Source organism: Heloderma suspectum, chromosome 2 (assembly GCF_057233095.1).
Source record: "Heloderma suspectum isolate Gila_16-S chromosome 2, 16-S_ref, whole genome shotgun sequence".
Lineage (NCBI taxonomy): Eukaryota > Metazoa > Chordata > Lepidosauria > Squamata > Helodermatidae > Heloderma > Heloderma suspectum.
In genome coordinates, this window is record NC_139459.1 from 47,562,623 (window position 1) to 47,578,495 (window position 15,873).

A 15,873-nucleotide genomic window follows, 5' to 3' on the forward strand; every position below is an offset into this window, starting at 1 on the left:
CCGTGATTTTTGTGGTTCAGTCAGTGGAGGTGGATGTGTTCTCTGATACGATAGTGTTTGCGCATATTTTTCTTGTAAAAATCATGAGGATCCCTGCCTAAGATCCATTTTTGTGCCATGGCTGCACCCAGGAGTGGTGGATCTGTGATTTTTCTGGTTCAGTCCACGGAGTACATGTACTCTGTGATTGGATGGTGGTTTTGTTGGTCTCCCCTTTAAAAATCATATGAAATCATGAGGATCCCTTTTTGATTTCATGGATTTTACCCAGTCCCCTAATTGTGTATGTAGCATGTGCATGATGATTGTTTATAATCACTTTTGAGCTCCAAACGACGATACTTGCAACTTCTTTTTGCAAACGATTTAAAAAATGTTTTTTGCAAAATAATTTAGATATGTTTACGAAGAGAAGAAACGGCATGCCTTTAAATGCGTTTTCAACGACAATTTATTTTTGTACGGAGTAGAGCAGACAAAATTGAGCACGACTTCTTTAAGAAAAAAGCACGTGATGCACTTTTAGGGGGAATCTTGGGATTGTTACGGTTTTCTTTCCAAAGTTTTTAACGAGGATTGCTTTGTATCAGATCAGACACAAGGCTTTTTGCGGGGAGGGGGTAATGTATACACCCCCCCCCCGGAGTTATTGGAAAGAAAATTGGGTGGGCGGGCCAGAACTGTGTCAGGTTTGGCAAATCTGCCATGGAAAAGGGAAGTAATTTGAAAGGCGCTCCAAGCAGTGAACCGGAGTAAGACGAGATTGCAAGCAGGAGGCGGCGGAAGCGGAACGAGAGTGGCTGAAGTCCCCAAATATAATCGGGGAATCCGCAAAGGGCTCTGCAAACGCTCCGCAGAGACCCCACCTCCCTATTTTGTTTGAGGGTTGCTTTTTTTTTTTTAAACGATCACCGTTCCTTTTTTCTCTGCAAACTGGGTAAGTAGCTTAATGCAGCCTTTCCCAACCTGCTGCCCTCCAAATTGGTTGGAATGCAAGTCCCATCATTCCCAGGGAATAATAGGAGTTCAGGCCAAAACACCAGTAGGGTCCAGGTTGGGCGAGGCTGACGGCTAATGAAGTATCCCGCCGTGTCTTGCTTCAGTGACTATCTACCCTCGTCTTACTTTAAAGCTTTTGCGGAAGGGGAGTATGACCAAGGCTTAAGTGAGGCCTCTGGAATAGCAGGGTGCCTCTGACCACGCGCAGAGTTCATTTTCCTCGCTGATGGGCCCGGGACTCATTGAAGTGAAGTTCTGCTTGCTTCCGGAGTAACGATTCCACCCACCCCGCCCACGCGCTAGTATTAATCCGGTTTCCCAAAGGTTGATGGCATGAGGCGGAGCCACAGTATGGGCCGTTCCCGCTTTGTCTCAGTGTTCTCGCGTGGGCCGTGTAGGAAAGGAGCTGAGCACCCATCGCAGTGGCGCAAGAACCCCACCTAAGGCCCGTGCTATATGTGTGCAAAAGAACTTTAGACTGTAGGGAGCCGATTCCATTTTTGAACGTTCCCCAACGTAATAAAACTAGCACATCAAAGAGAAAGGACAGATTCTGGTCCAGATCTCGCTCTGTTGCATTAGTTTTCTACCTCCAGGAAGTTTTGATTGTAAGCGTAGAGGAGCGTTGGAAAGCTGTGAGCCTTGCATTCCCACCTCGCTCTGCCTCCTGTGTACGCCAGGCCTGATTAACGAGTGACCAGGCCGGTACTTCTGGGATCGGAGCTTTCACAGCAGAGCACGATGCCGTGAGCCCAGTAACTCTGCTTTAATGAGCCAGTGATGACGAAGAACGGAGCTTTTCAGAACTCCCTGGATCTTCGAGAAAAGTGTTTGCTTAGAGTTCTGTGCAGCATTGAAAGTCCGGATGAAATCCTATTCTCTTTGGTGCTACAGTTCATATTGAGCATAGACTTAATACTGGCATTAGTAAAACTCAGAATCTTGTTGCACAGTGGTCTTAATGATCAGTGTGTATTCATAGTTTTGGCAAGTTGTAACTTTTTTTTTAAAGCACCAACCATCTTGAAGTGCATGTATAGAAGCTGTATCTGTTCTGATTTCCAGAGGAGTAGCTGTGTTGCAGCAGAAACTGTCCACATTTGCCCAAGCAGGGAGCCGCAGTGATTCCAAGCTTCGCTTATGTTGTCTTCAGCAGTTGCACGCTGTACATGCAACTGTCCAACACCCAGGGTTTAAAAAAGAGATCCACTATTCAAAAGGGTAGTGTGTGCAGATTCTACCATACTGCTAAATCAGGTGCCTTCTATAGCAACAGAGCTTGGAAGGGTTGTCTGTATCAGTGTGTGGTGGGGGCAGCCTTGATGAGGAAAGGATTAACCGTGCTAGGAACACATAAGAGCCATGCTGTATCAGACCAAGTGTCTATCTAGGCCAGCATTCTGTTCACGCAGTGGCCTACCAGCTGTTGACTAGGACTCCCCTCCCCATTGCTCTCCTGTGCTGTAATTTGGCTTGGAAAAAGCCTTCCCTTGAAGCCAAGCTTAATTGGAGCTGGGGGGCAGGGGAGAATCTGTACCTATACTGGGGGTGAGCAACTTGTGGCCCCCCAACTGTTTTGCTCTACAACTCCTGTCATCCCTCATCACTGGCTGTGTTGGCTAGGGCCAATGGGAATTTGTGGCCTTTCAGATGTTTTGGCGTGCAAATTGCCCACCCTGATCTATGCATATGCATACATACACATCAGCTGTATATTTGTAAAAATCAGATATGGCAATTCGTATAGGGAAGCCTTGTTGGTTCACAAATGTAAATTTATGCCATTGGAAACTGTATTCATATATTAGAATGTCATTTCAAAGCCACAGTATATCAGCCAGTTATCTACTTGCTAGGAGCCTGGCAACCTGGGCTTTGGTTAGGTATTGGTAGGCAAAATTTGAGGCAGAGGGGTGGAGAGGTAAAATGAACTCAGTTAAACTATAGGGCTTCCTTTACTTTCTCCCCCTGCCCTATGTGTGAAGCCCCAAGACCGCAGGAGTATGTAATGCAAGAATACTTGTTTTCTTCGAAGGAATTTTCAATTCAAAGACATGCACTTAGTTCTTTGTGGGAAGATTCCTTTGACCATTATGTTTCTGGCATGCTTCTTTGCAGTTTCTTTGTGTGGAAGGAGGAAATGGAAAGAAGCTTCTGTAGTGCTGGGGTAACATGAAAGTATCAGGCTTGATGTCATTAGTTGCTGGACAACAATAAATTAATACCTTCTTGATATATCAGATTCTCATTATGGCTGCAGCCAAAAATACCCACTGGAATATCAAATGCATTTCTTAACACTATCAATTAGTGTCAAGTTATGGAGGACTGAGAAAATAAGGCAGTTATATGTACTGCATTTATTGGTTACAACCTCCAAAATCAAAATTGTGCAAAAGCAAGTCATGTTCCTTTGACCTGTGTAGGAACACTGTTGCTTGTTGCATATATTTCCAACACTGTGTAAGGGTCTATATCCTCTAGAGTTTTTAGCTCTAAATTTAATGGAAGCTTTGCAGAAATAAGGCCACTGAAGCTTCCATTAAGTTTAGGCTTCTGCACTAGAAGCAATGGACTATTTGTTTTTAGACAAGTCAAACTATAGACATTTTAAAGATAAATATCTTTTTTCTTCAATAGGTTGAGCAAGAAAAACATGAAAAAGCTGGACACAGTTAAGAGCTTTGCCATACAAAAGTTATGGATACTATCTAAAAAAATGGACGCTCTGTCGACACACCACGGGGTTTTTCTAAACCACAATAAGCAATACTATGTGAATGTACCTCTACTTTCTACAAGTGTTAAATGGATGTTAAAGGGACCTATTAGCAGTTAAGTGACATGTCGGTGTAGAAAAACTCCCTTCAGCTCATCTTTATTCTCCTACATCATCTTTTTACCTATCTTAAGTGTGTATTTCTGGTTATATACTCATATCTATAGTACTGACCTGTGTGTGTTTTGAAAACGGTCTTTCCAGATTTTACTGTGAAAGAGTACAGTGTAAAACTTTCCTCCAGAAATGTGATTAAAGTCTCATTTTGCTCTTGTGCTCTAAACTTGTGAGCTCATCACATGATTTAAGGCTGTGTCATCAATGCACAATTTAAAATGAATTGTTGTTCGTTTGCATAGAAACAGCTGACTACTGTAGAAACTAGTAGTGGGATGGTAGCACTATGAGACTAAAAGGAATGTGAAGTGCCATACTTAAGGGGCAATGTACTTTAATAGCAAGAGTCATAGTAGTTTCAATAAATCTAGACTGCACTGTTAAGTTGAAGCATAAGACAAGGGAGGGGACAAGTTTAAGCTGTAGCTGGTGCCACTTGGGGAATGAAGTCATTTCTGATCAGTTAAAAATGTAAGTTGCTGAAGCAAACTGAACTCTAGCTGCAATCTTAAAAGAGTCTAAATTGGTTTCAAAAGAAACTTAAACTTGTTTAGTATTAACTTTCTTCCCCCACACCTCAAACACTTAAATAGTGACATTTGTTCCTCCAAAGCCACTGGAGAGGTACAGAAGATCAGAGGGAAACTTTGCATGGAGTAGTTGGTGCAAGCACTTCAGTAATCAAATTGTTAAATAACCAAAATTATAACTGAGCAAGTTATGCTATGATAAAGTACATACCCTTTCAGTTACTGGCCAGTTGAAGTAACTCCCAAATCAGATTGGTCTACCCATATGTACAAGTAGCATAACAGATAAATACAAATGACGCTTGATGTGAACCCACTCCTCTGCGCCTAGCACATTCATGAGCTAAGGACTCACAAAGCATAAGTTGAAAGCACTGGTTTATTAACATTTCAATAAATAGGTGTTCAAATTTCTGCTCTGAAGCAGAAAAGAAAGAAAAGCCAAGGTTCCTGGCCTAAATTCCATTGCCAGCAATGGATACATGACAGGCCCAATAGGTAATAAATAGTGCTAGTCTGCTGAAACCCTTAAGCCATCCCATTGACTTTAAGGCTTACCGCAGCATATCTTGAAGACGGAGATAGCAGTCTACTTACTAAGGCCAATCTACACTTTAAGAATCCAAGAACTCTTGGACTGTACCGCTGCAACATACATTACTGAATATCTCTACTGCAGAATTCTCTGCATGTACAAAAGTAGCACATATTGCAACAGTTAGACTAGGCTAGAGTGTCTCTGTATGCTAGGTTTTCAGAGAATTCTTTAACCCAGGAAGTATATGATCTCCCACTTGAATTCTCTAGAAGGTACTGTCCTAGGACTGTACCATGCAATTCTTTATATGCAGAGCAGTTTTGAATATCATGGCAGTTTTTGAAAATGCTACCTCAATAGGGCACTACAAGCTTTATACACAATTCTCACAGTTCTTCACAGAAGAAAAAAAGGTATTTACTGCAATGTTTTGTACATTTCCTCATCAAAAACAGTGATAGACAACAATCCGCCTATTTTAAATGTACTAACGGATTGTTAGACACTGGTAATTCATATGGGAATGAAGTGAGGTGTATCAGTGCTGCTCTTTTTCTAAAAATCTAAAAAGTCTGAACATGTACAAGGCATTTTTGCATCAGTCCATACACTATGAAATCCACGAAGAGTCCAAAAACAGCTTAAAAATATTTCATTCACTGACCTGGTGGATTAAAAATAATGAGCAAGTGACTTTCCTCCTAAATTACCCACATGTTCCACAATGCTAATCCCCAAATCCCTTCAATCAAGATCCAGACCATTTTAATTCATGCTTATCTTGCACTGAAAAGTATGCTTTAAACAAAAACAGCATGTAAACTGAACAATGAATTGCAGTTAATGAGCCTACACTGCAGTCTAAGAAATATACTACAAATAATCCAGCTTCCACATTAGCATAAAATAAAAATCTTTTAACTATTTAAACATGTTAAACTGAACTTCATTCTGCAGTTTCTCTAACCCAAGGCAGATCCTTTGGTACATTTTTCTGTGTTTTAGAATCTTGGAAGTTTTCTGCAAATCTCTCTCTTGCTTTTTCCCAATTCCTTTTGTTCTTAGTGTTGAGAATCTGAACCTCTTCAGCAGAGAGAAGAGTACTTGCACCTAGGCCTGCATGCTTTCTGTGCAGCTGAAGTTTGATCTGTCAGGAATTGAATGCATATAAACATAAATTCAATAATGAACATGCTTTCCATAACTTCAGTATCTTGACAGACTTAAGAGAATCATTGTATGAGAGCCTGAAAATGTTGTTTGCTTTACTGTGCTAAATTAATATTTGGGCATTTGCTATGTATGCATTTAATACTTTCTCCCTCTCTCACTCATTTTACCCTGTTAATAAGACACCAGGGTAGCTAGTAGCCAAGCATAATTCAAACTATAAAAATCTTGACAGATGACAATACAGGTTAGTGAGCTATTTTAATTAATCTTAATAATTTTAAGATACAAAGTTGCTGACAGTTCATTACATCTTTTCTTATTAAGCTTAGTTTGATTTCCTTGTATGTTGTCACCCTGTACTTTTCTTGTTTTGTGTTCTTAGTCTGATGCATATGCAACAGCCTGGTTGGCTAGTGAGCAATAAACTGAACTGAAAAAATCACATTATTAAACAAGACTCATAAAAAGAGATACTAACAAGGAATGGTATCAAAGCATATGATTTTACTGTACTTGCAAATGCCCACTTAAAACAAACAATGTGTTTATCAAAACAGCCAATGTCCTTTCCTTTTATAATTAAGTATGCAAGAAAGGTCTGGAATTAGCGTGGCATTGCAAAAGGAGAAGGGGACGGCAGAGGATGAGATGGCTAGATAGCATCACTGATGCAACGAATATGGACTTGAGCACACTCCGGGAGAGACCGCAGGACAGGAAGGCCTGGCGTGCTATGGTCCATGGGGTCACGAAGAGTCGGACACGACTGAACAACAACTTCAAAACTCAAAAGCATGTTTCAGTCAGGTGAATCATGAATCATCTAGTTCAAACACCTGCCTCAAGCTACTTGTACCATGCATGACAGATGTCTGTTGAACCTTTATTTTTAGAAGGCTTCCAATGAATAAGACTATTTTCCTAGATAGATAGATTTCACTGCTGAACAGCTCATACAGTTTGAAATCCCCCCACAACTTTTAACCAATAGATGTGCATCCCTATAGTTTAAAATCAATGGAAGTCTGATTACACTCTCAGATCAATTTCCTATCCTGTAAATGCTTTCTTATTCAGCCATAATAGTATATTATGGTAATAAGAACTATGAACGCCATAGTTTCTTGGGCTTGTTGGAAAATAGTAAAAATGAAAAGATCACTGAGAAATTTGAATTTAAAGTTTGCTTTATGAATTCCATATCTGGATCCTTGCAAATATGATTTTGCATGGTATTTGTCCTTTAGAACTACTGGTTTTTAAGACCAATTTTATATTTTCATAAAAGCAGAATAAGTGAGCTACCCTATCAGGATAGGCGGCCGCCTTAGAACTCGGAGGCGATCGCCTATCCAATGCATGGTGGGAGGAGCGCGGAGGAGATCCTTTCCTCTGCGCTCCAGCTGTCTTGCATTTGCAGCTAGACAGCTGATTTCAACTGTCTAGCTGCGGGACATCGGAGCGCTGGGGGGGGGGGGGGAGGCCAGATGGTGCATAGGAAGCGTCCTACCAGCACTTCCACACTCCCTGCCCCTGGGAACACCCCCTTTTGCCCCGCTTTGTTCTGCTCTTACGAACACAGAGCCCGGGGATGATCCATGCCACCTACAAGATGGTGGGGGAGAGGGCAGGGAGGCAGTTCTCCAAGATCCGACCTCGGAGCACGGGCTCCGAGGTCGATTCCTGGAAACCGACCAGTCCTATAGCCATCTAGCTGCTCTCTAGCAGCCATAGGATTGCTCCCTTCTCAGTTTTCAAGCCTTATTCTTGACATGCCTAAGTTGTCCTTACAGTTAATGCCCACCACAGCTACTTGAATGCTGTGTAGCTCCTCAAGTCTCCTTTCCCAACTCAAGCACTCATTTAGTCTGTTAAGTATGAAATGCTAAACCCATGGTTTAGTACTATGGAAATCAACAGTATGTAGCCTCAGGCTCACATCCTCCCTTCTCTCCAGCATGGTTGCAAGGAGTTTGAAAGTATCCACATCCCGTTTTGAACCACTGCTTGTTAAATCTGAACTGAAGGAAACAATTTGGATTAAACAAACTGGTTAGTTCAAAACAGGAAGTGGATGTTTCCAATTTCTTCCCAGCAGCTACACTGGAGAAGAGGAGAATATGGGAACCCAAGGCTCATTTACGAAGTACAAAACTATGGTTTAGCATTGTATCTGAAATGGCCATTGACCATTTGTTTTCCTACAATATGCCCATCATTCAGTATGCATTAACAATAAACAGGTTCATTAATCAACTCTATTACACCCAGTGAAACAGAAATCTGATTTTAAAATTCTGTATTAAGAGTATCATAAATCATTCTAACAAGCACATGTCCTCAGAAGATCCATTAAGTTAAATGATACCTGCTCCCAAGTAAGCGTGCATAGGTTTGCAGCCTAAGTATACTCTACACATTATATCACAGTCCTATAAATGTCTACTCAGAAATAAGTTGATTTCAATGGTGCTTATTCTCAGGTAAATCAGTATAGGATTGGAGCCTTAATTTAATTTCTAGGGAATCTTTAAATTCAAGACCTACCGGATCCTTTATTCCACCACCACTCTTTCCAAGCCCTTCTCCTTTCTTCCATCCCATCTTCTCCAACATTTTATGACCTCTGTTGCTATCACTAATTTCACTTTAAAAACAAAACATCACACAGAGGAAAAGAGCAATATTTAACATTTTCATTCAATATATTTTGTTTTTCCTACAACCTAAGTGAAGATATACTGGGGTCACTACACTTATTTCTACCCTTGTTTTGAAAAATTGTTATGTACAAACATGCCTCATGTAGTAAAATATAAGAAACTATGTTCATGGGGTAGCACCAGTCCTGTTTAATTTGTCACCATATTACACCAGTCCTGTTTAATGTGCCATTAGCTTTCAATTTGTTATCAGGCCTAATTCAAAGTACTGGTTTGAAAGCCTTAAATGGCCTGCAGCCAGAATATTTGAAGGACCACATGAACCTGCCCATCAGTTACAGTCATCTTTAGAGGCCCTGCTCCATGTGCCACTGCCGAGAGAAGTGCAACTGCCCAAGATAAGAGACAGGGCCTTTTCAGTGGTGGCACCGTGATTCTGGAACCCAAGGGAAATTAGACTGGTTTCTTTGCTAACTTTTAGGTAGACAGCTAAGATGTTTTGGTTCCACCAAAATCTTAGTATATTTTAATCTTACCTGTTGTGAAGTGATTTTTTAGTTGTTTTAATGACCATTGGTTTTAATTGTAATATTTTAAATTGTTGCAAACAGCCTTGGAGGTCTATTTGGGCCAAAAGTTGTTATTTTTAAAAAAATAAATACATAAAAGCAAACAAACTGCTTTTCGAATGCCCTCTCCAGAGAGGCTTCCCTTGGCATCCACATTAGTATTTTTGGTGCCAGGTGATTCTTTGAGGTGTTTTGATCTTGAGACCTTTTAGTGCCTTTAGCTCTGGTGCATTAATGTTTTGCTACTGGTGGTTTTATTTAAGTTTATGGTGTGATTTTATTCTTTTGTTTTTCTGCTTGTTTGAATCTTTATGGGTTTAAACCTTTAACTGCTCAGAGAACATCAGTTATTGGGCAGCATAGAAATATTGTTAAATAAATTTTATGAGCTGTCATACCAGCAGACAACTGCTTAATATCGTTAAAAAAAACAACAACAGTACAGCATCATGACTGAATGTAGCATGCTGGGATCATAAGCAGGCTTGATGTGCTGATGTAACAGCGTAGATACTGGTACTGCCTTACTGACAGCAGCTAACACAGCCAACTGCTGCATAACATTGTTGCACAAAGCTGCTAGCCGGTGCTGGGTATGAGTAGGCCTGAAGTCTCACCAGCATGCCTTCCTGAATGTATGTTGGTCACCTCCAAAAGAGCTATATTGGCACAGTTCTTTACAATTAATATGGAGTGGTAGTAACATGTTTCAATAGGAAGGCAACTGATGAGCAGCATAGGAGAACAGAGTTATCCTGGTGCCACTACAGTTATAGCATTGTTAAGTCCTTTGTGCATTGCTGACATTCATTGTATCTATAATTGGAATTTAACCCAGAGCTTAAATTTCACAAACTGCTTAAGTGTTTCCTGGTGAATACTTGCTCAGCATTGATCTGGAAATCAGTATGACAACCTGATGAATAACAAGTTTTAAGGTTTTTTTAAAAAAGTAGTTTATATTGCACATTCAGTCCTATTCAAGGAAGCTTGTTTATCCATATTTTATATCAGTACTTAAATGTTTTTCCTTACTGTGAAATATTTGCAAATTAAATATGATTTGTGGTTTAGAGAACTGGATGTATGCATTATGAATGGCTGTGCGTTGTGTATATGCAAGGATAACAGGTGCAATTGCAATGATATAAAAATAATAGAAGACCAACCAACTTACACATGTACAGAGGCTGGCGCATCATCTCTATGAAAGTTTCCTTCACTTCCAACTGTCTCACGGCGCTTTCCTGCTCTGTCTTTGTAATTTGGATTTTTCATGACTTTGTCATTTTCATATTCTGTATTCTTTTCAAAACACAAATCAACTTCATATTTTTGTAAACTGTTTTTCTTCCCAAAGATGACACTCAACAACACACTTTTAGGTACATTAGATATGCTTAAAACATGGTAGAGGTTTATAAAATATGCATGGTATGGAAGAAATGGAGAGAAGTGTTTCTTTCTCTCATAATACTACAACTAGGTGTCATCCAGTGACACTGACTAGCAACGATTGAGGACAAAAGAAAGTACTTCACACAATACATAATTAATCTGTGGAATTCACTGCCACAAGATGTGAGGATGGCCACTAGATTAGATGGCCGCAAAAGAGGATCAGACACATTAGCGTGGATAGGTCTATCAATGGCTGTTTAAGAAACCCCCAGATGCAGAGGTGGTATGCCTCCGAACACTAGCTGTTGGGGAGCAAGAGCAAGGGAGGCTACTGCCTTCATGCCCAGTCTGTGGGCTTCCCAGAGGCACCTGGCTAGCCACAGTGGGAAGGAGGATGCTGGACCTGATGAACTTTTGCTCTGATACAGCAGGGTTGCTTTTATATTCTTTAGCCAAGTTGTGCTCATGAGGGACTGCTTTGAGAAGCAGTAGCGTGTTAGAAGTAGTGGCATGGATAGTGTCCAAGCCCCGTCTACATTCTAAAAGACTGGATTGCCATCTCTTTGACAATGAGTTGTCACTGGTACAACTGCTACAAGGTTGCCTTGAATGCACAGACTCAGTGGAATTCCACTCTGATGTTTGATAAGTTTAATTCATATTCTACAAATGCTCCTAACTTTCACAACTGTAGAGTACAGAATATAATACAAATGTTAAACAAAAATCACAGGCCCCCAAATCCAATAATTTATCAGTTAAACAGGTTTAAAAAAAAAAAAGTTAACTTACTTGTAAGCCATATTTTACACGTATTTGTTTTAATGCTTTTCTTCTAACTAATTCCTTCTCTTCTTTTGTCAGTGCAGGGCAAACTGAAAGAATATAAAATACTATTTCATTAAGAAAGAAAGCTGGTTTCTCCAGCTGGGCATCAGGTTAGAGAAAAATTGCATCAAGTCATGTTATGCTAAGGCAGGGGTAGGCAACCAGGTGCCTTCCAGATGTTCTGGACTACAACTCCTATCAGCTCCAGTCAGCATGGCAAAAGAAATTATGGGAGTTGTAGTACAAAACACCTGGAGGGCACCGGGTCACCTACTGCTGTGCTAAGACTAGAGTGTCCACTTACCCATATACTCAGGCACTAAATATCTGGATCTAATTTAATGAAGTCACTAGCAAAGAGACAGAACAGAGTATAATAGCTAGTGCACTAGGTTTGGATCTGGGAAACTCAGATTAAACTCTTCATTCAACTCTGGCAGCTTATGAAGGGGCCTTGGGTTATTCACCATCTCTAAGCCAATTTACTTCAGAGTTGTTGTGAGACTAAAGTGCTGTGCTAAGCACCTTTGAGCAAGGGCAGGATACACATACAGTAATAATTCATCTACAGATACATTAACAATATAAATGCTGTTATAAGGCAACAGCCCACAACTTGTTATGCTTTGTAATATGGCATATATTGAAATACAAATCAACAGCACTTTTCAGAAACAGCCTGAGTGGCTCACCACATGAAACAATGACAACAGCCAAGTACCACTATATAGATCCGTCCTTGTGATAGAACTTTGCTAGTTCAAAAAATTGACTTACACGATTACTGCATGTTTTATGATTGAAGCATTTAATTATTTCCTTTGCATACAGACTATGCTACTTGTATAGTTGTATCTCTACTTATGTGGCTATTCATATAATGGGAAAACAATATTCCACCATTGTTAATATTAAGTATTTTTTCTTCAGTTTTTATTGAAGGAGTTCAGATGCAAAACACAACAGCAAAATAACATTGTTAAAGACTGTATTGGTCATCTGAGTTCAACTTGTCATATTATGTGACTCCTATTATCTACATCATGGATAGTCTGGGGTGGGTGGGGGAGAGGTAGTTTCCAAACAAGCCGCCAGTCACCCCACGCATATTGGTCAGGGAGGGTACAATACTCCAGGCTGATGTATGGCTGGAAGAGTGCTGCACTGAAGCCTCTGGAATCCCCTCATTCAGCATTGAGAGGCGTGAAGCTTCCTGGGGAGAAGTCAAGCAACCATAATTCCCTTCCAGTTTGCCCTTTCTGCACCCTCCTGAGTACCTCTTTCCTCCCAGTAACATGAGATGAAGCCACTGAAGGTAACTGCTTCTCACCTGACAAGCATCCTCTGAATGCAGAGTGACCAGTGTTTTTGTGCAGAGTATTACACCATGCAAGGCACTACTGTTCACTCAGCAAGCACCCTGCTCAAAATTAAGCGATGTCCAAAAAGCCCTTGGGATGTTCTCTAATTGCACTGGAAGTGCTAAGGGGGGAAGAGCAGTTCTTGAATCCCTGCCAGCTGACCTGCACTACTTTCAGTTGAAATGGGAGTTACAGGAAATTAGGATGGGGTTGGATGCAGCTTGTCTATCCTTCAGCTAAAATACACACATTTCTATTTAGCTGTTTGGACTACTGGACTGAATGGTAGTTTGCTAGTTTAACTGAAGACCGACATGAAACAATAAAGTCTGGAAACATTCACTTCTTGGATTTAGCTTGGTTGATGAGGCTAATATAGAGGCATATACCTTTAGGCTGAAGGTTGTGTTTTATCGAACACATGCAAATACTTCAATATTGGGGTGGTGGTCGTGGGACAGAGCATTTAAATCTGTGCCTCTTCCTCCAGTCCATCTTATGACACTGACCATGCAGACCCGATGTTGAAATCATGAAATCAGCCTCCCCGCCCCTTGCACCCTAATCTGCTTTTTGTAACATCTTGCCTGATGAAGAGATCGTGAAACCTTGCCCAAATTTTGTGCATATTTGACTGATCCTAATAAAAATGCTGCATGATTGGGAATTTGGAAGTTTTTCTTATGGACCAGCACAGCTTAATTTGTTTTATGTTTTTTTTGGTAAATAATTTATTTTGTTAAGCAGCCTTAAACATATTCAGCAATATTTCCCAATATATTGTTTTAATCTAAATTTTCCTAGAAGTTGCCAATCCTGTTTTTACAACTAGCAATTTATCACTTACTAGAAGATTCGTTTTTCTTATCAAGGCGAAGATGGGCTCTAACTTGTCCTGGTTCACATCCATCACAGGTTTCGCTGCCAGGGTGTATGTGAAAGGATAACACAGTTTCCCCAATCTTCACTTCATCACCGTGTTCCAGAACATGGGGCTCACTTTTTGTTTTAGGCTATAGCAAAATAAAACAAAATTTATTTTGCAGAAAATAAATTTTCTGCAGAAAATATGTGCTGATAAGTGGTTTCGGAATTACTGCATGAGAGAGAAAGATCAAGGGATATGGTATATCACAAAGCAGATACAAGCAGTAGCAGCACTAGAAGGACAGAGAGGAAAGACCAACACAGGGGTGTGTCAATTCCCAGTAGGGGGCAAAGGGTAGACCAGCAAGCAGCAGCACTTTTAATTTCTGTGCTCACCTGCAGAATTTGATTTCCATTAACCACGGTACCATTCTGACTGCCTTGATCCACAAGAACATAACTCTGCAATTCATGATCAAAGTATACTTCTGCGTGAAACTAATAAAATAAAAAAAAGTTTTATTATTTATTATTTAAAGAATTTTGATCCCACATTTCAGCCAAAAGAGGCTCTCAGAATGGCTTACAAAAATCAATCAACAGGCCTTGCCCTCAGGCTTACAATGTAATTTTAATAGCCAGCATATTTTATCTCATGAAATTTAAAATGCAGTAACCCAAGAATTAATTTTTGTACTCAATTAATAATCTCTCAGATTACATAAGAATTCCTTAAAGAATTAGTTACCTTACTAACACCAACCTCTGGGATCTGTAGCGTGTGTTCCATACCTTTCTCTCTGTAAAGACAGGCAATAGTTAAAGTACGTGAGGTATACTGTGAGAGACAGTAAGTAATCAATTCTACAATTCTATACATATTGTTTTGGAAGCAGAACTGGTGTCAGCACCTGGCATCCTTGGGTCAGGACCAACTGCTGATGCTTGCCTAGGGTCTTCCTTTAAACTTTTTTCCAACTTAGTGCTTTGAAAAGTGCTGGGCAGCTGGGTCTAGCCACCATCATTTTCCACAACGCTCTAATGTGATGCTACGTGAGAAACTAAAATGGCAGCTACCTAGCACTGTTGAGAGTGCTTTTCAGAGCACTGCTGCTGCCACTGCTACCAGCACCAGGGCTCATCAATGGAGGCGGTGGCCCAGGTCATTCTCAAATCTGGAACCAACTTTGCTCAGAATGACATTGAGATTGACAGGACTTACTCCTAGGTAAGCAAGTATAGAACTATAACCCAAGGTAGTCCAGTTTGAACCCTAACTCAAAAAAGCATCAAGGGAGGCCTAAAACTGTATCCAACTGTAGCAGCCATATCGGGGGTCAGACTAAGTAGCCTCATGCAGTCTCATGCTTCATGTTCTTGCTGAGCTCTTTCTCCCTTGAATATATTGTTGTAAACTGACGAGACACAGGAATTCCTTGTCTTGTCAAAGGTCATACAATTGTATATCTTGTTCTCTGCTGTTCTCTTCTGTTCTCTCCTTATCATGGCTACCCTATAACCCAGTTCTTGTATTATAAACAATGGTGCTAGGAGAAGAAATGTTGAGGACTGCAACCCCACGCGGGAGGGGGAGGAGGAGCCGTTTCATATGTATCACAATGTCTATAAAAACAATGTGCTGATGTATTTCAGGGCTTCTGGCTCTTTGGAAATTATTCCAGCCTTAAGCCCGCGCGTTAAATAAAGAATCTCTTTTTCCTTCACTCTGTGGTCTCTCTGACTCTGGGTTCTGCAACATAAATGGTGCCGTGACTCGGATGTGGCAGGCTCTGAGACAGAGAGGTGGCAGTTCCCTGCTCTTAATCGCCGCACCGGGAAGACGAGCTCGGCGCATGCCTCCCTTTCTTGGCGCCACCGACCTTTTTGTCGAGTAAATGGGAGAAAGCCTGCACCGGGATCGCCCAAACGGCAGCGAGCAGCAAGAGAACCTTGGGAAGCGGAGGAAGGAACTTGAGCCCTGCCTGTATCGCAGCTGCAATTGAGTTGAAACCCACATTGGAAGCCTTCAGGAGAAAGGCAAGTATATG

The 15,873-nt window shown here is 40.8% G+C and overlaps 1 protein-coding gene, 1 long non-coding RNA gene and 1 other non-coding gene across 6 annotated transcripts in view; 2 read left to right on the top strand and 1 right to left on the bottom strand.

Moving 5' to 3' along the window:
• The first annotated feature begins 593 nt into the window (after positions 1 to 593).
• Positions 594 to 5,510, top strand: LOC146352182 (uncharacterized). Its single transcript, XR_014787622.1, has 2 exons — positions 594 to 937; positions 3,640 to 5,510. It is a non-coding gene; the product is annotated as an uncharacterized LOC146352182 (long non-coding RNA).
• LOC146352183 (small nucleolar RNA SNORA47) lies at positions 3,321 to 3,453 on the top strand. The gene has a single exon (XR_014788685.1). It is a non-coding gene; the product is annotated as a small nucleolar RNA SNORA47 (small nucleolar RNA).
• Positions 4,787 to 15,873, bottom strand: part of AGGF1 (angiogenic factor with G-patch and FHA domains 1) — a 45,142-nt gene continuing 34,055 nt past the window's right edge. For all 4 annotated transcript variants that reach the window (XM_084833421.1, XM_084833420.1, XM_084833423.1 and 1 more), the window contains 7 exons: positions 14,574 to 14,625; positions 14,222 to 14,323; positions 13,806 to 13,971; positions 11,562 to 11,644; positions 10,546 to 10,673; positions 8,684 to 8,783; positions 4,787 to 6,110 (listed from right to left, as the gene is read on the bottom strand). In XM_084833421.1, coding sequence (XP_084689547.1) covers positions 5,910 to 6,110; positions 8,684 to 8,783; positions 10,546 to 10,673; positions 11,562 to 11,644; positions 13,806 to 13,971; positions 14,222 to 14,323; positions 14,574 to 14,625 — 832 coding nt within the window. In that variant the 3' untranslated portion in view covers positions 4,787 to 5,909. The remainder of the gene's footprint in view (positions 6,111 to 8,683; positions 8,784 to 10,545; positions 10,674 to 11,561; positions 11,645 to 13,805; positions 13,972 to 14,221; positions 14,324 to 14,573; positions 14,626 to 15,873) is intronic.